The sequence below is a fragment of the Solea solea genome, chromosome 4, assembly GCF_958295425.1.
Source record: "Solea solea chromosome 4, fSolSol10.1, whole genome shotgun sequence".
In the NCBI taxonomy this organism is placed as follows: domain Eukaryota; kingdom Metazoa; phylum Chordata; class Actinopteri; order Pleuronectiformes; family Soleidae; genus Solea; species Solea solea.
Genome location: NC_081137.1, coordinates 6,527,578 through 6,538,932, shown reverse-complemented (window position 1 = coordinate 6,538,932; position 11,355 = coordinate 6,527,578). Strand labels below are relative to the sequence as shown.

General features: G+C 39.7%; 1 protein-coding gene across 2 annotated transcripts; it reads left to right on the top strand.

The window, feature by feature from the left end:
- tiprl (TIP41, TOR signaling pathway regulator-like (S. cerevisiae)) lies at positions 1 to 5,139 on the top strand. Of its 2 annotated transcripts, none has more exons than XM_058627408.1 (9): positions 1 to 133; positions 353 to 464; positions 1,090 to 1,217; positions 1,417 to 1,596; positions 2,794 to 2,893; positions 3,017 to 3,148; positions 3,683 to 3,778; positions 3,866 to 3,928; positions 4,652 to 5,139. In XM_058627408.1, exons 3-9 carry the CDS (start codon positions 1,093 to 1,095, stop codon positions 4,778 to 4,780), a joined length of 825 nt encoding a protein of 274 aa, XP_058483391.1. In that variant the 5' UTR covers positions 1 to 133; positions 353 to 464; positions 1,090 to 1,092; the 3' UTR covers positions 4,781 to 5,139. The 2 variants fall into 2 exon arrangements, with proteins under 2 accessions (XP_058483391.1, XP_058483390.1); XM_058627407.1 differs by having other exon boundaries at positions 24 to 133; positions 350 to 464.
- The last annotated feature ends 6,216 nt before the right edge of the window (positions 5,140 to 11,355 follow it).

Below are 11,355 nucleotides of genomic sequence, written 5' to 3'. Positions count from 1 at the left end.
CTGGTTGACAAACGCTGCAAATGGATGGAAAAAGAAGAGGCGGAACGAAGGCGTGACGGCAGCAAACGCGACCGGACAGATTTGTTAACGCACTAACGGATGAATGTTTTCAACTGTTGACAGGAAAACCGAGGTTTATTTCTTTTCATTTGCGTTTCATTACACAGTAATATTCTTCTGTACCGTTTTTTTCTGCTCATTGAAGACCTTTTCTAGTCGCTACGACTGGAACCAATCGTTTGAAATTTCGTTTTTAGTTTTATGAATATGACATTACGTTTTAACGCAGCGAAGTTTATATCGTAAATAAATAAATGATAAATGTGATTTTTTTTATGTGTTGTCACAGCAGCTGTGTGGACCTACTTTATGTCCATTGATTGAGAAATACGAGGAGGGCGCTGTCGTTGTGCAGAAAGTCCCCAACAAAGCCTGCACATAGCCCTGATATCAACCCATGAAAGGTACGGGAGCCGTATTAATCATTTATTGCATGTAAATATTTAGTGATTATGTCAATGAAGTGATCTTTGGGAGAAACTTCTGCACCTCCTCTGTGCTTTGGTTGGCTGCTGCTGGTGTTTTACAGCATTTCGGATCTGTTATCACATTACTGCCTCCCTTTGGATTTAACCATACGTAAAGCTGAGGGATTTTGAATAATATCTAGTTATTGGTTAATTTTTAATGAAATTGCAAACGCAAAATTGATTCACGATACGAGAGGGAATGGTATTTTTTAAACATAATCATTCTCGTTTTCAGTTGAATAACATGTGAAATAATGACTGTGTGATATTTGTGCAGATCAGTGAGAAACCAAGGTGTTTTCTTCAGTCTGTAGAATATGATGTGTGTCGGTCAGGACAATATTTAATATAAACTGGTCATTTGACACACATTTTGGCTTTAAGAAATATTGTGCCTCCTGCGATTTACAAATTGCAGTAGGCTGTATTGCGATTTTGAAAGAATTTTCATGATCCTACATACGTCCTACTTAACATCTTCTCTTTCCTCTCCCCTTCTTTAATGTTGTGTTGTATGTTATGTATGTTTTTAAAAATCAACAAATGCTCTCTCTTGTAGTCCATGTTGTCTTCTCTGTCCACGATGATGTCACATGGTTTCAAGAGCAGTAAACAGGACTTTAACTTTGGACCATGGAAAGTGACTGCTGCCAAAAACCACATCATGAAATCCAAAGACATTGAACGGTGAGATGTTTCTCTTATCTAAGTGTCTGTAATTGTAAGTAAAAGTTAGCCGTCTTGGAATTAATACATGTTTAATTACTTTATTTTGCCGTTGCTTTTCACTAAAATGTTTTGTGCCGGACCGGACAGAAAAGGCAATGTGTGGGTGGTGGGTTGCGTTGGCATTAGAAGACCAGCCATTTCCTGTGTGTAATTCCAGGTTAGCAGAGGAGATGAACATGCCCTCCCTTCCCGAGATGCTTTTTGGGGATAACATCCTGCGCATCCAACACACAGATGGCTACGGCATCGAATTCAACGCCATTGATGCCCTTAAGAGAGTCAACAACATGGAGGATGCTGTGAAGGTGGCGTGTGCCCAGGAGTGGCAGGAGAGCAGGCAAGATGAGCAAAGATACAGTATTTGCTGGAAGATTGTTTGGCATTTGACATGTGCAAAATCCACAGATGTGGCCAAGTGTTTAAATTCACAGAGAGCTGTGCTTCATTCTCTATCACCCTTCAGTCCAGTAATATATGATACTTGAATCAGCTCTCTCATCCTATTAAATTTGAGATTGTTGCCAAAGGGGTATATTCTTTGTACCAGGTCTGGCCAACTCGGACTGAAAATACATTTTTGCAAGAGAAACAAGGACATGACCACAAAGTAATTGGTCCGATGGCCCAGTGCAGACTGGGTTACATTACTTAAGGAGCTTGTGTGTAAATGTACCGATGTATGTACTGTGTATAACAAGACAACAGAACATTACTCTTGTTTTTTATTAGAATGTCACCAACATCACATGCAGGAAAATTAACAAAATAAATGATGAGACGATATGAAAAGTATAAATTAGCTATTTAAAAAGTACACTGTTTGTTGATATGTCACAATAAAGGTGCTGTAGTCAGTACTAATACCCGTAAAAGTACACAATTTTCTATACCGACTTTGGTAGCACTTAAAAAAAACATTTACACTATTAAAAATGCCATTTATATACAATAGCCTTACAGAACAAATGTTTTCATTGTTAGTAGTGAACTTAAACAATCTAAACGTACACAAGATCTTGAAGATTTGCGTTTTAACTAGTCAAAACAAAATTAAAGATATTGTTGCAGCTAGTCATAATGTTGTTATAAAAATACTTTAGAATTATTATTCACTCAGTGGATCAGTCAGACTTTGTTAAGGGATGTTAAACGTCTTGCCACACAGCTGCAGACATAGATGTGTGTCTCTGTCCCTCACAGTATAGCCTATATGTCTATATGGTCAAATCAAATCAGAAGCTGCACTTGACTTAGTTTGTGTCTGCATTTATACTGAATCTTCCCGCAGCTTGTTTTTGTGCTGTAGATCGTAGCTGCTGTGAAACATTTAATATTCACATTCAGTACATGTTCTCCTCATTTACCCATTTGGTCTCTTACCTCTACTCTAACCTAACTATTTTAACTAACAGCAACTAGCAAATCCAGTATATATGCAATTGAGTAAATGTGTAATATAATAAAATATGGTATCTAGGATACTTCTGAAGTGTGACTCGGTTTCTTAACGTGAATCTTTGTGATCTTGTTCCAGAGCTGATTGTGAACATTCTAAAGAGGTGGCAAAACCTTATGATTGGACATACACCACTGACTACAAAGGCACAATGATAGGCGACGGTATGCAGATAAAGGTATGGCTCTTTTTCTTCCGCAGAATAAAAGCAGTGTCATGAGCGCCCGTCGTCCTGTGTGTTGTGAAAAGTCTCAGAAATGTGGAGAAAGGAATTGTGAGCAGCTCTTCTTCTCATCTGAAGGTGTCAGAGACAACAGAGCGCATCGACATGGAGAAGCTGAAGGCCCGGGAGCAGATCATGTTCTTTGATGACGTGCTGCTGTTTGAGGATGAGCTGCACGATCACGGAGTTTCCATGATCAGTGTCAAAATTGTAAGTGGTGTCTTCAAACATTGTCAAACAGCTGATACAGTTGTGAAAATGAAGACACAATTTACATGCAATGTTTAAAGCTTAAATGGATTTATTTGCATTAAACTTGTCATTATGGTGTTAAAACTGATTGTTAAAAGAAATCTGCACTTTTACAGCATGATCCTCCATATATATGTTCAGATGGGTTTTTTTTGAAGTTCATTCACAAAAACTATAAAACAGTAAAAGCCAAAGAGAAAAAAACGTGTTTTAAATATAAACAAATAATCCACTACATGCAAACCAGCGTCAAATGAGTTTACACAAAGCTGATTAAGGTTATCAGCTTCACACAACAACGACTGAGTAGGCAAGGCAGAAGAATCACAATGTATGGGCTTCATACAGTTAAACTGTGGCTGAAAAACAATAACAAACCCACAAATAAGTGAATTCTACTGCTAAAAATAAACCTGGACCTTGAGTACAAGTTCCCTGTCAGATTTTAATGTGATAACAGAGCAACATTTCGATCTCTTGTGGTTTCTGCAGAGAGTAATGCCCACCAGTTTCTTCCTGTTGCTTCGCTTCTTCCTACGAGTGGACGGAGTTCTGATTAGAATAAATGACACGCGACTGTATCATGAGGTAAGTCATAGAAATCAAATGTGGCCAAGTTATACACACAGACACTGTCTATATGGTAAAGAATGATGATCTTGTTTTCATTTACAGGCTGGAAAGAATTACATGCTACGGGAGTTCAGCACAAGAGAAAGTAAAATATCCGAACTGAAGGTGAGATCTTGATTAATAACAGGATACAAGTGTCAGCTACAAACCAGTAATCTTTAAAGCTCTGGTCAGAGCGCTGCTCACAGTTCCAACAAATGTTTTTGACTGTGGGAACCACTTAAATCAAATAATCTAAACTGCTTTCAAGTTAGTGTGGTTACTTGTTTACTGCTAAATTGAGACTTATAATTCAGATGATACACACACAAACACTTTGCGGATGTTGAGTTTATGTATGAGAAATTCATTCTACTTAGGATGTAGAATGTCCCAGAGTTCTTAATTCAGACATTCAGACATAAAACATTTAAAATGTGGTTTTATTTATTGAGTCTGTTTTACTCTTTTCTATTTCATTCTATTTTGCTTCATTATTTTATTCATAGCTTTTCTTTTTTTATCACTCTTTTAACTTAACTTTTTAATGTTAATCTCCTGGATTGTGTCCCTCTGCACGTTTTTATAGATTCAGATTATTTTATTTGTTACATGCAGGTTAACACACAGTCAACAATGCAATGAAATGTTGTGGACAAGAAGAACCGATCAACTCACTATTCTACAACATGAGAAAAACAATAAATGCTAAAATATAAGCAAAAGTATCAGAATAAAATCTATAGATAAAATAGATTATTTTATTTACTCCCGGACTAAAACCTTAATATTACTTATTAGAAAATTGCTGCACAAATAAAAGTTTGATGGGAAGTTTCTCTCTTTCAGAGTGTTCCTGCTGCACTGTACACTGATCCTAATGAGATCGCTCAGCATTTGTCCCTGAAGCTGACCGTGTGTGAGAAGATGGGTTTTCCGGAGACGCAGCATCAGACGTCATTTCATGAAGTCCTGTAGTGACCATATTAAGGTGTTCCAGTAATCTGCAAGTAACATAAAACAAAAAAAGGGTCTGAATTGAAGCTCTGCAATTTGGCTTTTTACACTTCATCAGCACGAACCATAGTTATTTACCCTCAGTTTAATACTTTTGTCAAGCATCATGATTTATTAGTATATGAACAGTTTCAAGTTCATATAAGTCAAGGCTTGTTTCCATACTCGTAATATTAATGTATTGCTAACATGTTTTTGTTTTTTTAAAGTTACACTGTAAATACAGCTACTGTATTTTCTACAGTGAATTCTCGAACAACTTCAGAACGTGTGAATATAACAACCCTGATGCTTAATAAACCTTTGTGTAAATATCGCTATTTTGATCTGTATGTGTTGTTTTCTTGAGAGGAATATCTATTACTCTTCATGGTTCAAAGACTGTTTACCTAGAATCACATAATCACACATGGTAATTTGACGTTGCTTTGTATATTTATTTAACATTTCTTTGTGATTTGTTTTATATCTAATTTATTGTTGAGGGGTTTAGAAAAAACAAGTATTATGTGGTTATGTGATATAATCAGCTGTGTCTTTAATAGACTTGTAGTCCCTTTCTGTGCATGCAGCACAACATTAGCAAAACAGTAAAAACTGAGCTGATGGATTCTCACTACATTGTTTAAATCAAACATTTAAGACCATCAATACTGGTGTGTTACCCTAAAACAATAAAATAATAAAAACAAACAATTAAAAATGAGGGGAGAGGCTTCCATTTATTACAATTGAGTCCCATTAATGAGCCATTAATGCTTCTTCTTTTGACTGTATTTACACAAACTAATGACAATACATCATCTATGTTGTCCCTCACATATTCGTACGTACACAAGAGTAGTCCATAACAAAATCTGAGGTGAATATTAGCTGTTATTTCCACATTATTTCCCACAATGTCCCTCTGTAGGCTGAGTATTCAATGCTGCTTTCAATAAAGCTTTTTTTGGAATCCGGGCTGTGGTGCCGGAAGTAATCAAGGACTTAGCTTAACAATATTACCGTCGACGCCTACGATATATAGCCTTTACCGTGACATTTTCTTACTTTTTATAAGGCCTTACCAGTTCATCTTGGCCCTAACCCGAACCTCACTTCTTCTCCATGCCCAACCCTAAACCACGGCGTGCACTTTTCCTCGTAATTGAGTTGTTTCTTGGACGTGATATACGTAGAAGTCGTCTCTTTTTCCACTTCTCTGAGATCTTCGGGACTTCTACCTTGGGGTTGCCGGCTTCTCATTGGTAGCCGGCTCTCAGTGCGTCACTTCCGCCGCACTGAGCGCTAAATCGTACGTCGACGTCGCCGCCATATTGGATGTGGCAGATCTGCCCGTAAACTAATAAAAGGAAATGGACTGAACTTCATAAAGCGCCTTTTTTTTTTTACAGTAAGTGCTTTAAGTTAATGCCTCTTATTCACCCATTCACACACACACACACTAATATATCTGGGAAACAAATAGGCACTAAAAACAACTATGTAACTTTTAAAAATGATGATTATAAATGTTTACTCCTTATGATTAGGATATAAGTAAGCACCAAACCAACGTATGTATTTTTCTAATGCTGAGTGTATATATATGTATATATATATATACATATATATGTATGTATACATATATAGGGTTATATGTTATAGGGTTATATATGTATATATGTTCATCAATGTGAATATAAAAATTTAACCACACAAACAGACAGACTTCAATTGTATAGCTGTATAGATATGTATGTTCATCAATGCCCCCTGTGTAGATATACAGTATGTGTGTATATGTATATGTATATATATATATATGTATATATATATATATATACATTGTTAGAGCCATACCTAATTGAAGGCCACAGTAGGTGGCGCTCTGCACTGGGCAGGAAGGTGTTAAATAAGAGCAAGAGGTAATTACTCGGCAGGTGTGCTGCTGACTGGGGAAGCACAAAGTTTTTTGACCGTCATCGTCGCCTCCGCTGTCCGTTTGTTAGACAAATAAATGTTGGTGATTGCATACGACGATCTTGTGTGTAATTCATTCATTGGACCCGGAAGACAACGCGTCAACTACTACAAGTACCAGTACAGCAGCCCCCTCAAGTGGCTTAGGTTCGTTTTGTTGTTTTTTATTTTAAGAACAAGTCACTACAATAAGTCAAAAAACTGCGCTTCGGTTAGAGTCGTAGTTAGTCGCGGAAAGGATACCGCACGGAGGCAGAGCCAACGCTGGAGTCAACGCCGGGTTTCCGAACCAGCCGAGCCGCATGGAAGACGTCAACAGCGGCCGTGTTTCCCGGAGTGACGCCGATCATCAGCTGATTCATCTGACGAGGTAGTGCTGCCGCCGGACCATCTTACGGCGCCCACCGCAGGCATCAAGGTATGAGGAGTAGCGCTACCGGTTTCATGGCCATAATAAAATAAATAAATCAAAGTGTGCACACTATTTTGCGAGCATAATCCCAATGCATTGGTTGCTAAAAACAATGAGGATCGCGTCTTAAGACTGAACTTTTCTCATCGCTTGGATTTTCATTGTGGAACATTACAACAAAAGGAGGACATTATGAACGATCTATCTGATGAGCCGGTCGCAGAATCGGCTGCTGTCGCTCCTTCTATTGAAGTGGGAATTTCAAATGAAGCACAGTTGGGTATAGGTAAAAGAGTTGTTAAACTAACACATAAGGCTTTTGTTGAAAAGTTGGAAAAGTTTCAAAATGTAAGAAAAGATCGATTAAGCAAGGTAAAAATATGAGAAAGGTAACTGAAGAGTATATGCATAAAAACAGTGTTGCAGAGGTAAAAGGTGCACTGGAAAAACTTATTGGTTTCATATAGACATTCAGTCTATGTTCTACCAGGTTAAAGTGGCTGAAGAGGACAAGGACTTTCTTCGCTTCCTATGGTGGCCTGATGGTAAAGTGAGCCAAGAGATTGTGGAATATCGGATGACAGTTCATTTGTTTGGCGCAGTCTCATCCCCAAGTTGTGCCAGTTATGCACTCAGGAGGACAGCAGAAGACAATAATGCTCACTTCCCATCAGAGGTGGTAAAAACAGTCAGGCAAAATTTTTATGTTGACGACTGTTTGAAGAGCTTGCCCTCAGAGGAGGAGGCCGTTGTGATGGTTAAAGCTCTTAGGGACCTCTGCCTAAAGGGAGGCTTTACTTTGACAAAGTGGATCAGTAACAGCCGGACAGTGCTGCAAACCATTGAAGAGGAGCATAGAGCTAAAGACTGGAAAGAACTGGATCTGGATAGAGATGAGCTTCCAGTCGAGAGAGCCCTTGGACTACAGTGGTGTGTGGAGTCGGACACGTTCAAATTCAAAATGATGGTGAAAGAGCAAGCACAGAGCAGAAGAGGATTGTTGTCTATAATCTATTCAGTTTATGATCCCTTGGGGTTTCTTGCACCAGTGACACTGCCAGCAAAGGTTATGCTGCAAGAGCTCTGTCGCAGACGTTGTGGGTGGGATGACAACATACCTGCAGACATTAGCCATCAGTGGACAGGATGGCTGGAGGATCTGAAAAGGTTGACTTCATTCAAAGTGAAGAGATGCATTAAGCCAAAACACTTTGGACAGCCCATTAAAGCAGAGCTGCACAACTTTTCTGATGCCAGTGAAGATGGATTTGGCACTGTCACCTACCTCAGAATTGAAAACAGCGAGGGCCAGGTCCATGTCTCCTTCTTGCTGGGAAAGGCAAGAGTCACCCCATTGAAACAGATAACCATTCCTCGTCTGGAGCTTACAGCTGCTGTCCTCGCCGTTCGAGTGGATCAGATGTTGAGAGCAGAATTGGAGCTGCCACTGGATCAGTCAACTTTCTGGACAGATAGTACTTCAGTGCTCAAGTATATAAAAAATGAGGACAGACGTTTCCACACATTTGTGGCGAATCGGGTGTCAACCATCAGAGATGCAACTCATGTGTCTCAGTGGAGGTACGTCAACACCAAAGACAACCCTGCTGACTACGCCTCTAGAGGTATGAAGGTTGGAGATCTGTTGAATGGTGGTAGCTGGATTGAAGGCCCAAGGTTTCTTTTTGACCCAGAAAAGGATTGGCCTTCAGACATCACAGAGGCCACAATTGCAGCCGATGATTTAGAGGTCAAAAGGGATGTCACAGTAAACACAATCATTACTCAGGATTTCCCTAATGCTACAGACCAGCTCCTATTATACTTCTCTGATTGGAGGAAACTTAAGGTGGCAGTTGCATGGTTTCTCAAATGGAAGAGGATTCTTCTGCAGTTAAAGCAAAGGAGAAAGGAATTGTATGCTCTTGAGATCAACAGAAGGGATGCAGCTGGATCACATGTGTCACTGGAGATGGAGAGGGCCAAGAAAGCAATGAGTCGAACTTTGTCAGCTGAGAATCTTTTGGATGCTGAAGTTTCCATCATTCGTTACAGTCAGCAGAAAAGGTTAAAAGAGGAGATTGCTGCCCTATCAGCTGGAAAATGTGTGTCACGAGACAGTTCTATTTACAAACTAGACCCATGTCTGGAGGATGGACTTGTGAGAGTTGGAGGCCGATTGAGTAAGGCAGCTTTACCAGAAGAGGTAAAGCATCCACTCATCTTGTCAAAAGATCAACACATCTCCACACTCATATTAAGACACATGCACCAACAAGTTGGCCACGGTGGAAGAAATCATACGCTGTCAAAGTTGCGAAAAAGGTTCTGGATAACAAGCGCCACTTCAGCTGTGAGAAAAATCATATCACAATGCAGCTTCTGCAGACGATACAAAGGGAAGTTGGGTGAGCAAAAAATGGCGGACCTACCAAAGGAAAGGCTCCTTCCCGATCTCCCTCCCTTCACAAATGTGGGAGTAGATTACTTTGGGCCTTTAGAGGTGAAGAGAGGTCGAGGTGTGTGTAAACGTTATGGTGTCATCTTTACCTGTTTTGCAAGCAGAGCTGTTCATTTGGAAGTAGCTTCATCATTGGATACTGATGCATGTATTAATACGTTACGAAGGTTCATCAGCCGAAGAGGACAGGTATCTTCTATGCGCTCAGATAATGGTACAAACTTTGTGGGAGCTGAAAAAGAACTGAGAGGAGCACTTGCATCTCTAAATCACAAGCAGATACAGAGAGTGCTATTGCAAGATGGCATCCAGTGGAGATTTAACCCCCCTGCAGCATCACACCATGGTGGTGTCTGGGAACGGGTCATTCGTATGGTAAGGAAAGTTCTCACCTCTGTGTTAAATCAGCAAACTCTGGATGATGATGGGCTCCACACCGTCTTGTGTGAGGTTGAGGCTATATTGAATGGTCGCCCCCTCACTAAGCTCTCTGATGATCCCACTGATCTTGAACCACTCACTCCTAATCACATTCTCCTGATGAAAGGGAAACCAGTCTTATCACCTGGATTATTTAGTAAGGATGATGTGTATGTGAAGAGGAGATGGCGGCAAGTCCAATACATCGCGGATCTGTTCTGGAAAAGATGGGTACAGGAGTACCTTCCTCTGCTTCAAGAACGCCAAAAATGGAATCAAAAAAGGAGAAATTTTGTTCCTGGAGATATTGTTGTTGTGATGGATTCTGCTGCTCCACGTGGATCTTGGCTTCTTGGCAGAGTTGTGGAAACCTTTCCCGACAAGAAGGGTCTGGTACGCTCTGTGCGTCTCCAGACGAAGACAAACATCTTGGAAAGACCCGTCACTAAGCTATGCCTATTGCAGGAAGCTGCAAGTTGTTAATGTTGACATTTATGGTGACCTCTCAGTGAAACCAGGTTATGTGTACAAATATTGGGCATTGTTTGGTACAATTTGTGTGTATTACTGGTGTTATGGCTCTGTAATTTAATGTGAAGGTAATTGTAATGTCTGTTGTCATTTACAATTAGGGGCCGGTTTGTTAGAGCCATACCTAATTGAAGGCCACAGTAGGTGGCGCTCTGCACTGGGCAGGAAGGTGTTAAATAAGAGCAAGAGGTAATTACTCGGCAGGTGTGCTGCTGACTGGGGAAGCACAAAGTTTTTTGACCGTCATCGTCGCCTTGCTGTCCGTTAGTTAGACAAATAAATGTTGGTGATTGCATACGACGATCTTGTGTGTAATTCATTCATTGGACCCGGAAGACAACGCGTCAACTACTACAAGTACCAGTACAGCAGCCCCCTCAAGTGGCTTAGGTTCGTTTTGTTGTTTTTTATTTTAAGAACAAGTCACTACATACATATATATATAACGATTAATAACGATTAATCAAAATCAGTTAAATGTAAACGTTAGTGCTCTTTATTCAGAAAACCCTCTACATCTACATTTCAGGATCTGGTTATTATAGACACAGATTAAATGTTAAATATAAATATTTCAATATTTCTCATCACTGTAACAGTGTTACACACATAGCTGTAAACACTGGGGTGGTTGATAGGTACCACACAAGGACAAATAGCTAATGTGGTTAGGTGAAGGACTTCAGTTCCTATGGTCAGGGGTTCAAATTTTACATAAAGGAATTCAACGGTCAACGTCAGGACTGAAAG

What these genes read in the sequence shown, in the direction of transcription:
- tiprl (XM_058627408.1), top strand. Translation starts at nt 1,093, where the DNA reads ATGTTGTCTTCTCTGTCCACGATGATGTCACATGGTTTCAAGAGCAGT. An exon ending in CAGGAGTGGCAGGAGAGCAG is followed by an intron (nt 1,597 to 2,793) that starts GCAAGATGAGCA and finishes ATCTTGTTCCAG; the next exon opens with AGCTGATTGTGAACATTCTA. An exon ending in GTAAAATATCCGAACTGAAG is followed by an intron (nt 3,929 to 4,651) that starts GTGAGATCTTGA and finishes TCTCTCTTTCAG; the next exon opens with AGTGTTCCTGCTGCACTGTA.